Here is a 14,889-nt window from a genome sequence, read left to right as displayed (position 1 = left end):
AGCGGCAGAATGAAGAAGAGAAAATTCACGGCTGGAGCATATGGCTCCTAATTGATGGATCTTTCCCAAAATGCATTCTTGTGCGTTCTTGTGTCTTCATGACATGTTTGATTTAATACTTAATGGCCAAAGTATGATTCCAAAAATAAAAGAACACAAGGACAGGGGACGGACAGCTGACTTGACCTGAGAAGCCCCAACGTTCATTGCGGAGAGCCATGCATTTCTATGTCCAAACAGCGCAAACAACAGTCTATATTATAGAAACATCTGTCAGTCCTAATTGATCTCTCAGCATCAAGCACACAGTCCATCTCAAACTGTTGATGTTCTTGAGAAGTTTGTTCTCTCCAAGACAACCTGGGAAGACACTAAGGGCTGAAACAGGATGGGCACAGACACACTTTTTAAACTTTTCGTAAGGAATAGCCTAATAGAAAAGAAGCTTTTGAACCTATTTTGGAGTGCCTTGGACCTCTTTCCTCATAAGTAGCAACTTGGCATTTTTGGATTTGATATTCACCTAATTTTTCAATTAATTTCTTAGCCAGAAGTTGTCATGGACATAATTTTGTCATCAGTTGTTCACAGTACTTCGACTTCCCCAGTCGTATGCATTCACCACTCGCTGGGGCCTTTAATTCCGAACATTCCGACAGCCCTGAAGGCAGCACTAGCAAACCGAAGCTGAGTTGGTGAAAAAAATCCAGCCAACCAAGTACTGCGGCGAGCGAAGGCGTGACAGTCGGGAGGGAATATGAAAATTGAGTAATCCAACTCGTTTTGAGACTCGGAGGAGTTGGAGAGAGAGAGCACAGTTCTTCCCTCTATCTCAGGCTGCCCGACTGGTAAGAGCTGATAGGAAACACTTGTCACCACTAATGTAGCCTACACGCTGCGTGGCAGTCAAGACTTATAAGGGCTTCTGTTTATTCTTAATACTTCACCGTCTCCCTGTTATCTTTCAGGTATCACAGAGTATCGTGGGACATCGGCTCCAGAAAGCAAACATGTCCCAGCAGGGAGTGAACGGGGTCGCGCACCGGGGGAAGGTGCTGACGCTGGACAACATGAACCCCAACGTGAAGCGGGTCGAGTACGCTGTCCGCGGTCCGATAGTCCAGCGCGCGGTGCAGATTGAGAAGGAGCTGAAAGAGGTAAAGCCCCCGAGCCTGCAACCAGCCTGCTGCGTGCACGCGCCTCGGTGCAAGTTTGATCATGTATGCAAAACGGGTAAATTTACCCCTGCTGTGTTAAAAGTGAGCGTCATACTCCCATAATATTCCAACAGGGGTTTATGGTGCGTATGTGGCACTCACCAGGGAGTTTATAGTGATCCTATATTGTACTTTATGGTATTTTTATCTCATACGGTAGGCCTGTCACTAGGCTACAGTATCACTATGGAAACTTGCAGGTTTGCTGTGGTATTTATGTTGTATAATTTCATGTCTTTATACGACTATTATACTTTTTCATGAGGGTAAGTCGAAGACAAGCACACGTGACATCCTCCCAGCTGTTTGCAGTGTGTGTGTGTGTGTGTGTGTGTGTGTGTGTGTGTGTGTGTGTGTGTGATGGACAGATGAAACACTCACTCTGCAACAGCTGGAATTTAACTCCAGCCATATGCTTGTAGATTTTAGCTGACAGTGAGAAGTTGGTCTGCTCTCCGGGATTGGCAGGTCGTTTAAAAGTTCCTTTATATTCCAAAAAAAATAATTTTAGCTAGAAAAACATTGATAGTGCCCCGGTGATTTTAGCAATCCGCCAGCTTAAAAAAAGTTGTTTTCCTGGTCTGTGTCCACATGATATGGAAGGAACTGCGTTGCATAATGGTATGGAAAGAGAAGGAGGTAGCCCCCTCTGAGTAAGACCTTTTGCCTTACAGGGTGTTTTGCTGAGCGGCGGCAGGACAGACAACAGCTCAGCTTTTAAAACTGCCTGAGTGACAGAGGTACTAGGCTCTTTATGATTTACTTCTGCAATGCTGCGCAAAACCACTCAGCTTACATCCCACTGTGTGATATTGATCTGCCGCGCTTTCCTGAGGAATGGCAAGCAGGATGCACGTTAAGAAGCTGTAATGCAAGCCGCTCTCTTCAGCTCTGTCCTCTTCACCAGCAAGTCAGGTCAATCAGCTGGAAGGGGCAGGTCACTCCCTCCTCTTGCCTGCAGTGGCTGCAGGACGCAGAGTGGATGTGTATATGCTGGAGGGTCATTACATAAGCAGGGGTGCATTCTCTCTCCTCTTTTGTCTCGTCTCTTTTGAGTTTGCGTGCCTCCCTCCTTCTCCTCCTCCTCCTCCTCCTCCTCCTCCGTGGGGGAATGAATTCACTGGACTGAGCCGGAGCTGAGAGGCCTCGCGGTGTCAGAGCCCTTTTCTCTGTGAGAAGGGTCATTACAAGCGGCTCCGCTTCTGCAGAAAGTACTCAAGTTCTCGGCAGCCCGTTCTGTTTTCCCTCCCTCTGTGACAATAAACCGAGAGAGGCGGCTCTAACCGGCCAATGTTTGAGGTTAATGAGGTTGCAGAGAGTGCACCATAATGATATCTGCAATGCTGTAAAGTTCTTATCAAGGAATTATAAAAGATTGTTAGAAAGGCCAAAGCTAAAGTGTCATTTTCAACATGTCAACATTATGTAACACGGCATGTTCTGTCATTATAACTTGCTGTTTACCTATGCTGTGTTGAAAATGAATGCAAATGTGTGTGTTGGCCCTAACTAGACAAAATGGAGTACATCTTTTCTTTCCACCTGTGTTTTAAATCACATGGTGTGATTTACAGTGCGAGTGAAAACAGCCTGTATTGTAAAATCCAGGAGTTTTCTGAAAGGGTTGGAGGTGCTGCAGCTGCCCGGTCAGCTGAGAGACTGCTTCCTGTCAGATCTGTGACTGGAACACTTTTACTGACCGATCAGCAGATTTTGTGTGTGTTTGTGAGCGTGTGTACATGTTTGTGTGTGTGTGTGTGTGTGTGTGTGTGTGCGTGCACTTGTGTGATGATGAACCTCATAAATCCTTACCCAGACATCTGGCATGACAGTGCCTGCACTGCAGCGAGCTAAATCAGGCTTGGATCTCAACCGCTGGCAACTTGACAGCATCAACGTGACAATAGAGAGAGAGAATGGGGAAAGAACAGGAAGATTTGACCGAGTTGTGAGTTGTCAGAATCACACAAAGTGGGTCATCAGTTTGCATTGCCAGAGATGGCTGGAAGAACATTTCTGTGGACGTTCCTGTACTTATATATCCATCTATGTTTCTCTTATTATTAAACACTTTTTGGGAAATTTTGCAGATTAACAATAGAGAACAATCTAGTTAGTTTTGGTAGAATTCCTCTATAATCAGTGTGTGGACTTCTCAGAGGATTGGCAGTGGGAATTTCATTTCGTTGATCGTCCCGTCAGAAACAGTAATGGGTCTGATAAAGCACATGGGATGACAGCTTCACACTAAGTGAAAGGTGAATTCAGGATGGTTGTCAGGCCAGGCTCTGTGCTGACTGTGGTGAACAACAGGGTTTCCCGGTCAGGTTCACTGGTCGTGTAATCGGTGCCTGGTGCTGAGTGAGCAGGAGAACGCAGGGCATCGACTGGCCCCTCTCTCACAGGGAGAACAGCAGCCTCTTTGTTGGCTGAGGAGTAGAAAGGAAATGCGCTGCATCCAATGATTCAGATCTTAAACAAACTCACATCTGACTTGACGCTAACCCACATAAACCTGCAGGCCTTGCCCTTGGCTTCATGTAAAGACACAGGTACAGAAATGCAAATACTGACTCAAACCTTAAGTGGTGTGTGCGCACTTGGAGGCAGTTAGCCTGACATTTTGTCACACAGAGCACTGAATTATGAGAAGGAACATGCAAACAAGACAATCTGACATGATATTGTGGCGATCCTGCTGTACTGTTCGCATGATTCAAATGATCATGTTCATTGTTATCTGTCACATAACTCAAAACCTGAGTTACCTATCACGCAGCTCAGGTTATGAGGAGAGACGGGTTGAACGTGGGAAGTTGAGAGAGATTACTCAGACTCGGGACAGCAACCCAGTTGAGCTAGTTAGCTAGCAGCTCTATCTTGAGCTTCCTCTAAACCCTGTTCTAGTCTGTCCGAAGAGAGTCAGGTTCTGATTGCTTATTAGATTAGATGAAACTTAAATGGAAATTGGGTCATTGCAGCAATGTACTGCCTCCTGGTTTATCAGTGATTATGGCCAACCCCTAGTAGCAAACAGCCATACAGAGGTGTTGTATTGCCACTGACTTAACATTCATGCAAGTTCTTTACCTGCTGACTGTCAGAAAACCCCTTTAAGCCTTTTCTTCGATTTTCTTGTTCTAATAACAGCAAATTAGCCTGTAGTACAGGTAATGTCATTGTGGAGCCAGGACCCTCTAACAGCCCTACAAATTCCCCTATTCCTGATACTACTTTTTATGATAGGTCAACAATTAGTTTTGGACTTGTGAACTCGCCCTGCAATATAGCCACAATTCCAGTCCGTGTAACTAAAAGACCTCATAGACTGTTTTTAAAACAGTCTATGAGGTCGAATTTGATAAATTTTCAGTCTCTTATAAGATCTAAACTCTAATTCACAGCTGAGTCAATTTTAACAACCTTGTATGCATCCCTGCATCCAGTGGCTGTTGCCAATCACTTACAGATCAAAGCAAGATGGTAAAGCTGCGAATGGCACTTTTAAATATCAGGTCCCTCGTCAATAAAACTTTTTAAATTAATGATCTTATTTTAGAGCATCTGTTTGACTGCCTATTTTTAACTGAAACCTGACTAAACACGGACGCATCCGCCGCTCTTATTGAAACTGCCCCGCAAAATTATAATTTCTCCTACTCCATTAGACAAGGGAAGAGGGGCTTTTTTGTCTGATTTCTCTGAGCTCTTATCAATCATCAGCTCTAATTATGACAATATAATCATTATTGGTGACTTTAATTTACACATTGACAATAAGACAGACAAGAAGGCTACTGACTTTTCACATCTATTGGAAGATCTGAGCTTCATACAATATGTTAATGAACCAACTCATAGGTGTGGTCATACCTTAGACCTTGTCATTACACGGGGACTTTCTGTTGACATTGACATTTCATCAGTTATGGATGTGGTTTTGTCTGATCACTACTTAATTGAATTCACTGCCTCTCTTCATATGCTGCATGGTAATTCTAGACGCACTGTAAAAAGACGATATCTTGTGAACTAGGTATCAGCCTAAATGTAGGTAAGGGTGGTTTTGGTGACTACAGCTCTGATTACCGGCCGGGCCGAGTTTGCCCGGTCGGTAATCCAGGCTTGTGTTTAGTGTTGAGAGTGATTCTGGGATACAACAAATCATGTCACCTATCTACTGGCAAATCACTGGCAAATCACAGGCAGAAATTTTCCAAGGCTGCTTTGGCGCAGGTTGGTTAAGCCTAGTGCACCACAAAACCATCTGGGATTTTCTGAGCAAGAAAAGTGGTAAATGGAGACAAACAGATAGGGTAAGCATAGAGAAGTTTAGGGCAAGGCAATCTTTTATGAATGTGAATGAATCAAACACTATTTTGTTTTACAGTCTCTGTCATTAAACAGCTGCAATAACAGCTGCAGTACAAACATAAAAACACCATTCAGAAAGGGACTGGTCATAAGCGCTATTCACTTTTATTCTCTAGCTTTGAAGTCCTCATGATTTATCTGGTTATATGTGTGTGTGTGTTTTCTGGCAGTGCTATGCTGATGTTATGTGTTCAGGGTGATGTTATATATTCACTGGCTTTGTGCAGCACTTGAACTTCAGTTGTTTTTAAATGTGCTTTTTAAATGTTTGACTTGACCTGAATAAGGTTTATATTAAAATACCATGGTCTGTGGTGTCCATGCCTGAACTGAAAATGAAAGCCAGATTTGATGAGTCAGACACTCTGTAACATATGCTTCCTCTGTCCTCTAGAGCCAATGAAGCAACTGGCTGGAAGCAACAGGGAGCACCTAATGTCACATTACCATCTAATCTGATAGTAGCAATAACAGGAGCAGCACAATGTTACCAGCAAGCAGACACACAGGCACCAAATCAGATCATGCAGGCGTCGGTAAGGTCGAAGAGATGAAGGAGCTGCTAATTCAATGGAGATGAATAGCCAGTGGATAGATGGAGCAAAACACGTCAGACAATGTTTTAGGAACAAAATGAAATAGACTATATCTCACCCTACGGTTTGATTGATCAAGCCAGTAATTCTTGAGTACTTCCCCAACCAAAAACAGTGGAGTTTCTGTCTGTGAGCCCCTCCATGCCTCCCAGTGTCTCTGCCCAAGCCAACCCTTCCTCTTCCATAGGCCCGGTGCCAAGCTGACTCTGTGCCAGTGTCTTTCGAAAATACAAGATTGCTAATGAGAGGAGAGGCGTGTGTGTGTGTGTTGGGGGGGACCGAGGGGTCTGTCTGTGTGAGATGAATACAGGCATCACTGATTTGATTTACATGCTAAGCCATCAGGTGGCAGGACAAAGAGCGGGAGGTGTCCTGTAGTTATCAGTCCTCTCTCTCTCTCTCTCTCTCTCTCAAATGACCAAACGAATGCTTGCAATTTAGTGGAGTAAAGAGGGACAATAGATCTAATAGAAGATGCTATTTTCCCACCATCGTTTGGTAAGAGGGGATTCTGAGGGAGGAGTTGAAGCCACACTAATGGAAAACATGTTTGATTGGCAAGTGTTCCTACCATGATACACTTTCAAATTCAAAACACTTTGAGTGTTGGAGGAATTTCTATGGCCTGCAGCCGTTACCAATAAATGGGTTTTGTAATCTGGTTGATTCAACTTGTTAATGTAGACCATCTGTGTACAAAATACAGAAGTCCAGCGTTTTCTCTCTCTCTCTCTCTCAGTTAGAGACACAACTTTACATTCTTTGTACATTAGGTTTTGCTCCAGGCAGGTTGCCTGTCCAGCCATAGCAAGACTAACTGTCAGTCCGAATTGGACACACATTCATTGCTTGATGAGATGCATGTAATCCTTACACTATAGGCACACTTCTCCAAACATCCATGGTAACTATATCAATATCAGTAAATATCACATTGATTATGTATCACCTTTCTGTTGTATCCAAGTCCCTTTTTCATCAAGTGAACAACAGCAAAAGTTATGTCACAGCTGTTGCAAAAGTTGAAGCATTTTCTGTTATATTTTTTTCTGGTACTCTCCAGGATGCCATTGAATTTTGCTCATGAGAAAAAACATTGTGGGAGAGTGCTTATTGAATAAGCAGTGCTAAAAAGAGAGGAAGGATTAGTGAAAAAAGGGAAACCCAGCTGTTGGCACAGCAGCCTGATTCTTGGAACAAATCTGTCAGTCTATTAAGTTTCAGTTGTGTCCTGACTCATATATCTCTCTCTCTCTTTCTCATATTCACATAGATGTGAGCACATTACATTACTGAGATAATAGAAACTCACTCAATTTCTCTCCCTTCCTCTCTGTCTCTGTATTTAATATAATACTTATACCACCTATACTTGTACTTTATACTTCTGATCTCTCTTTCTGTCTTTCTCTCTGCAGGGAGTCAAGAAGCCTTTCACAGAAGTCATCAAGGCCAACATTGGTGACGCCCACGCCATGGGTCAAAAGCCAATCACATTTCTCAGACAGGTTGGATCACTTTGTACAGTTTTGCCTCGAGTCATATGTGTTTGAATTACTTTTGATTTGTGTCTGGATTCATCAATCTCCATTTCAGGGAGCCAAATGAATATTCATTGTGTATGAAATGTTTGTTTTGTATTTCCCTCTCAGGTCTTGGCTCTGTGCTCCTACCCAGAACTCCTGGAGGACAACAAGTTTCCGGAGGACGCCAAGAAAAGAGCGCGACGCATTCTTCAGGCCTGTGGAGGACACAGTATAGGTCAGGATACTCTCTTTCACTTCCCCGCCTAGGTTGATCTCCCTTTCACTTCCCCACGCAGGTTTATCTGCCCCTCCACCACCACCGTCCACCTCCTATTTGTCTATCCATGCATCCATCTAGCCATCTATCTATGTATTTTTTGTATATAAACAGAGTTTCAAGTGTGTCTTCCTCTGTTTCCCAGGTTCCTACAGTGCCAGCCAGGGCATCGAGTGCGTCCGTCAGGATGTGGCTTGCTACATAGAGAAGAGAGATGGTGGGATCCCCTCCAACCCTGACAACATCTACCTTTCCATCGGCGCCAGTGACGCCATCGTGGTATGAGCCCTTCTTATTGTCTCCTCTCACAGCAGGGTGCTCACTTAGACCAAGCTTCCCAACACTGTCTTCATGCTAAAGCCGCAGTAGGTAGGTTTTCTAAGTTGACAGTTTGTTTGAATTAAGCAAAAGTAATCCCCATGTTGGGTGAACATTAGCCACTCTTGACAGTCTCCCCTGTCTGAATCCGCTGATTGAACTGCTATAGGGAGTTACCACACACAGAAAAACATCAATCAATCACATTAATGGGTAGTGGCTAGGGAGTAGCGATTGAGCTGGGTGTGGGGGGAGTGGTTGTGTACGTGTAGGGCAACCCTTTCCAAACAAATGTATTGTAGTTCTTTAAAGAAAGGGACTGAATGTGCAGTACATGTCCCTGACAATGTGACACACAAGGAAATCAGAGGACAGGCAGGTATTAGCTGCAACTAAGAGGGGAACGGACACCTGGATAGACGAATCAGATCCACCGTGTATTCTGCACAGCAAGGGAAGCCCCCGCCAGCTATAGCGGTTTAGTACGTCCTTTCCCCCAGATGAGATGAACATAAATGATCAAGACAATATGGCTCAGGCATCTGACCCACTGAGACAAACTTTAGAGCAGGAGGGCTTCGCTCCAAGCTGTCAATCAGCAGCACACCCATTGTTGCAGGCTGGGTGATTAGGGGAGAGAGGGGAGAAGGGGGGCTAATTGTGTTCGTCTTTGTGTTTTCCTCCAGACTTACTTATAGCGGCTTAAAGATGATCCTTGTCACTCTTGTTGTTAGGTGACTGGGCAACTGGGTCTGCAAATCTGTTCTTCGAGTGCCCTTCTCTGTCCTTCCTTCATCTTTTGTTAATTATCAACCAAGTTGTACTTTGCACATCTGTGACTTTACTGCACTGGCAGATCCTTGTCACTCTGTTATTCCCTACCCATGCCTGTTTTTTCCTACCCACTACCAGACATTCACTACCCCCTCTCTACTGTTCCAGATATGCAAATATTACTACACTGTACGGAGCCCGGGAGTGGCCATCGGGAGAAAAATTATTTATGTCGTGGCCACGATTTACTGTAACGTGCGAGATACAATTCGTTCCCTCGATTTCCTCTTTACGTGCGAAAAAAATTGCCAAAACGTGCCCTCAAAATAGTGATATTGTGCTCTCGATATATAATACATGCGCTCTTCACGAGCTTATAAAGAGTCAGTGCACATATTGGTGATTATGTTTAAATATGGCGCTGTCCTGGGTGTGCTGCAGCCACCTGATTGTGTTTACATGGCCTGAAGTTTAAATATGTTGAAATATTTGGGTTATGCCTATTCAGTGTAAACAGACAATGAATATTAACATACCAAATCCTTACGAGGCCTATCTGCAATACCTAAAAGGTTCCTTTTAAGTTGCATTTTTCCTAAATTGCACAGTTTAACAAAATCAAGGGAACGAATTGTATCTCGTGCGCACGAATGGACTAAAACGTGCGCACGTTACAGTAAATCATGGACTCGATATAACTTTTTTTCTCTCCCAATGGCCACTCCCGGGCTCTGTAACACTGGAACAATTTTATGGCTTAGAATGTATACTTGTAGTGTTTAGTCTCATCATACATGTGTGAGTTCCTTTCATTCCTTTTCGAGGTGTCAGTCTTGTTTTACGTAACTGTCTTGTAATGTGTCAGCACCAAATAACCAGGTCAAATTTGTTGTGCACCTGTTGTACTTGGTAACTAAAAGCTATTCTGATTCTGAAACAACTTTCTGCAAATCCCCATCTGTACATCCATATACATTCTCCAAGATGAGAGTTCTCTCTCCTCCTTACCGCCACATTCCTCCTTCCATCTCCTCTCTCTCTCCTCCTCCTCCCCTCTTCCTCCCAGACCATGCTGAAGCTGCTGGTGTCCGGTGAGGGTCGGGACCGCACAGGAGTGATGATCTCCATCCCCCAGTACCCTCTGTACTCCGCCACCCTGGCAGACCTGGGTGCAGTGCAGGTCAACTACTACCTGGACGAGGACAAGTGTTGGAGTCTGGACATGACGGAGCTGAGGAAATCCCTCACTGCGGCCAGGCAGCATTGCAACCCCCGCGTCCTCTGCATCATCAACCCTGGAAACCCCACTGGTATGTGCCGAGGGTGCTTTCTGTATCCAAAATAAGGGAATTAAAAATGCTCAATGCTTGAAAAGTTCCATGGGCAATTTACGCATCATACAACATATTTTGACACTTCTTTCTCACTCTTCTCTCATTTTCTACAAATATGTACCCTAATCATCAAACTCTGTTGTTCTGTGTGATAGGTCAGGTCCAGAGCAGACAGTGCATTGAAGATGTGATTCGATTTGCTAAAGAGGAGCACCTCTTCCTCATGGCTGATGAAGTAACTTACCCATGTCATTTCCTCTTTTCAAAAGTTTTTCCCTTTCTGTTTCTGCTCTCGTAATACTTGTCGCCCTAATCGCAGCTCATCCCCTTGATCCAACTAAATTGAATCTACCGTAATAAATGTTCAGCGACTTTGTAACGTTGGCTGAGCTCTTCCCAGAAGGGGGTGACTTCTGAAAAACAATGTATCCCCATTGTATTTCATATTTGAATGAAAAAGTATGGGAAGCCAAAATTGTACCTATCTACCGTCCCTGATGTTGAATTTGAACAAATTGCCTACAGCTGTCAAGTATTCCATTTAAAGTTCATTCCTTTTGTGAATATGGTCTAACATACCCACGATTATTGTAAAAACAACACACAGTAACTGTATTATTTACTATGTGCACATTGTCTCTCTTTGCCACTTTGATGTTTACCAACTCTAATAGTCATTTTTTATGGATAATTATCTCTTTTCAACAAATTCTTATGCAAAATGCTCTCCTTTCAGTAAATGTATATGGATAATGTTGTCTTTTCAATCAGCTCTTATGCATTAATGTTGTTTTCCCATTCCAGGTCTACCAGGATAATGTGTATGCGGAGGGCTGTAAGTTTCACTCCTTTAAGAAGGTGCTGTTTGAGATGGGACCAGAATACTCCAGCACAGTGGAGATGGCCTCCTTCCACTCCACCTCCAAGTGCTACATGGGAGAGTGAGTTGGGCTGCGTGAACACGCGCGCACACACACACACACACACACACACACACACACACACACACACACACACACACACACACACACACACACACACACATACATATACACACTTGCATGCATACACACACACAGACTGAACACACATATTAAACATACAGTACATGCAGTACATATAGAAAGGGATAGGCATGCTCATGCAAAAATAAACACATGCATACACTCACTCTCACATACAAATATGGACACATGGAAATATGGATATATTACAGTATATTCATTTATTTTACATAATTTTGTGCATTTATTAATTCATTCATTTATTTAATATGTATTATTCTCTATATGTTGACTTGTTGTAATTGCTTCTCTCTGCTGCTGCAACATCGGCCGTCTGTCTGCATACCTTTCCATATTTATTTTTTACATTGTAGAGCTTTGGAATACCTCAGTTTCTATTGTTGACTCGAACATCACCCGGAGAGCATGCTTTGTGCTTACCCATGGCTCTCTTTGTGTGTTAGGTGTGGCTTCCGTGGAGGCTACATGGAGGTGATAAACATGGACCCTGGGGTGAAGGCCCAGCTCACCAAACTGGTGTCGGTGCGTCTGTGCCCCCCCGTCCCCGGACAGGCTCTCCTGGACCTGGTGGTCAACCCCCCGCAGCCCGACGAGCCCTCCTACAACACATTCATCAAGGTAAAACAAACATGCACAGGCTGTGCTCTTACTGTATGCACATGCACAGTTTACTCATGCAAAAACTCATGCAAACACACCCCCAACACCACACCACTTAATGCACATTGCAGTTGCAAGTCCTCACTCTCACGCTCAGTCAGTTGCCAATAATCAGATTTTGGAAATATTTGTTCTGAAGAAAAGGTTATTGCAGGTATTTCAGTTCTGTTTGTTTTTTCAATGATGTACTCTTGTTGGGATAATAGTGCAATATTCATTCTACTGAGTTTTATTTCCTTAATTTCATTTCATCAATCCATACATATATAAATCAGTCATTAAAACATGCTATGTTTTTTAAATTACTGTGGCACCTCTTCCACAGTAGCACAGAGATTTGAGCTTTGCAAAGAGCAATGAATGCATTATGCATGCTACTGTAATCTTGGTAGCCCGTGTCCATCAAACCCTCATTAGGCAGATGCATTGTGTTGTCCAGGAAGCCATTAAGCTGATGGTCTGCACATTTAAAACCAATGAGACTCTCTTTTCAATTCCAGGAAGTTCAAAGTAGTTCACAATCTCACCTCTTGGCATAGATAGTCTCCAACTACGAGCCTCGGAAATATTTGTAGTTGTTTGTAGTTTGGAAGTGCTAACTACATGTTTCAGGGTCAAGGACATATAAACTTGTTAATGAATGTATATCATTTTTCCCTTGCACTTAATGCATAATAATGAGTAATTTTATTTGGCAGAGATGTGTTACTCCTGTGCACCAGCAGAGGGCGTGATGTGACGTGAGCCTGGAGAAATCACTGCCAGGGAAAACTGTCTCTTTTTAGATTTGCTGATGACTTTTTTCCCCAATATTGCTGCTGATTGGAGGTCACTGACCACTCTGACCTGCTGCCCCTGCAGGAGCGGACAGCGGTGTTAGCAGCCTTGGCAGAGAAGGCCCGGCTGACGGAGGAGATCTTCAACACGGTGCCTGGTATCAGCTGTAACCCTGTGCAGGGGGCCATGTACACCTTCCCCCGCATCACCCTGCCCCAGAAGGCCATCGACCAGGCCAAGGTGTGTTCTCTGCACATGTATTGTCTTTCCTTTTTTTTTGTCTCTTTCATTCTTGCTTAAGTCCTGATTTGCTGCTGTGTGTGTGTGCGTGTCTACAGGAGAACGGCCAGGCCCCAGACATGTTCTACTGTCTGAAGCTGCTGGAGGAGATGGGTATCTGCCTGGTGCCAGGTAGTGGCTTCGGACAGAGAGAGGGAACCTACCACTTCAGGTTAGCCTCGACCCCATCTCTGCACCTCTCTGTTCTGGGCCAAAATCCTGTTTAAAACTACTAGTTCCTACTGTGCTTTCAGATTGGCAAAGAAGAAATTGTACAATGACAATATCATGATGGATTTTTTTTGTCCTGAAGTCAGTACGCCCAAAGTAACATTACAAAACAGTGATTCTAGTATGGGCTAAAAATGGGTATTTTGTACAATCCGCCCGCTAATCCATTACTAACATCTGATTCTCTCTCTATTGTCTCCAGTGGTTTAATTTTGTCAATGTTACAAATGCATAGCACACTTTTGCACCCTTAATACACAATACTGTATCACTTTGAAAAGTGATTGTGTTGCCTAAGCCCATTTATTAGCAAGTGCATGGCACCCAGGATACCAGTGATAAAGAGACTAGTTAGCCATAAGCTGCTTAAATTCATTTTGAGGTCATGTTTGTGGAGCCTCAGTAAACCTTTCAAATGAAAAACTGCTTTGTATCTGGCCTAACTACACCTGTGGCAATATCGCACATTAACCCACTGTTTCATATGGTAAAATGATTCAAAATTGCCTGATACAATACAATGAATAAAACTGTCCCAAAATTGCTGATGTTGTCCATTTTGCAGTCAGGCAAACGGTGTTTCATCTAAAACTGACTCAAGTTCTAAAAGTGCCTGAGTCATCAACAGTCATCACACTTTCTCTTACCTCCCTTCTGCTTTTATCCGTCTCTCCGTCCAGGATGACCATCTTGCCTCCTATCGAGAAGCTGAAGGTTGTGTTGGAGAAGATCCGGGAGTTCCACCAGCGGTTCATGAAAGAGTTTTCATAACATCGTTCCTCAACCTTTCTTTGACTTCATCACCTGTAATCTACACCTCAGAATCAATAGCAGAGACTGAAATTTCCACTACCATTTCCTTTTATGCAACTCATTGAGTGCCAGTATCTTCTTGTGCCTTTGTGTGACTGAAGCAGGAATCCTAACATTGCCTTCTGTGTGTCCAAGGCTATATAAGAATAAAACATCTGATTTTTATGCCATTATGGTTTTTTCACAGTTTCTAATCAGGGAAGACAATGTGTAAGTACAACATAAAATGTGCCATAATTTACATGATACACTTTTCCGAAGTGTTACCTGGCCAGGTGTACAATGTTGTGTAATAGTGTTAGGTGTATGTCAGTATCGAAATAACATTAAAGGCATTTCAGCCGTCCTTGTGTCATAGATGCTGCTACTGTGGGGTGTAACTCCTGCCAAGAGGTATACAGCCAAACTAGTTAGATGTGTCATACTTTAACAGCATGGTCCAAAATAACGTGATTGTCTCAAGTTGTCTTTGGGTGCAGAGAATGACATATTGTCAAAGAGAGAACTGTGTTGCAGCTATGTAGCTATTTGTAATAACTAATGGTGAAATTGTTTTAAAATGTGAAAATAAAAGTTTTAATTTCTCTGATACACCACATTACTGACAATTATGCAATGCCTGCTCTTACATTTGAAATAAGGATAATGCACATAACTTATTGCTGATGGTGGATAAAGATATGACCAT

At 43.3% G+C, this 14,889-nt stretch overlaps 1 protein-coding gene across 1 annotated transcript; it reads left to right on the top strand.

Moving 5' to 3' along the window:
* The first annotated feature begins 751 nt into the window (after positions 1-751).
* Positions 752-14,722, top strand: LOC139651185 (alanine aminotransferase 2-like). Its single transcript, XM_071528044.1, has 12 exons — positions 752-848; positions 969-1,157; positions 7,606-7,695; positions 7,840-7,948; positions 8,136-8,269; positions 10,149-10,392; positions 10,572-10,651; positions 11,221-11,357; positions 11,885-12,059; positions 12,963-13,118; positions 13,217-13,329; positions 14,069-14,722. The coding sequence occupies exons 2-12, from the start codon at positions 1,011-1,013 to the stop codon at positions 14,157-14,159; spliced, it is 1,476 nt and encodes a 491-aa protein (XP_071384145.1). The 5' UTR covers positions 752-848; positions 969-1,010; the 3' UTR covers positions 14,160-14,722.
* Positions 14,723-14,889: the final 167 nt, after the last annotated feature.

Source organism: Centroberyx affinis, unplaced genomic scaffold (assembly GCF_046629955.1).
Source record: "Centroberyx affinis isolate AG114_WGS23_722 - 3 ecotype Tasmania unplaced genomic scaffold, CSIRO-AGI_Caff_v1 ptg001603l_1, whole genome shotgun sequence".
Lineage (NCBI taxonomy): Eukaryota > Metazoa > Chordata > Actinopteri > Beryciformes > Berycidae > Centroberyx > Centroberyx affinis.
Note: the sequence above shows the minus strand (reverse complement) of the source record. Positions and strands in the feature narration are given on the sequence as shown.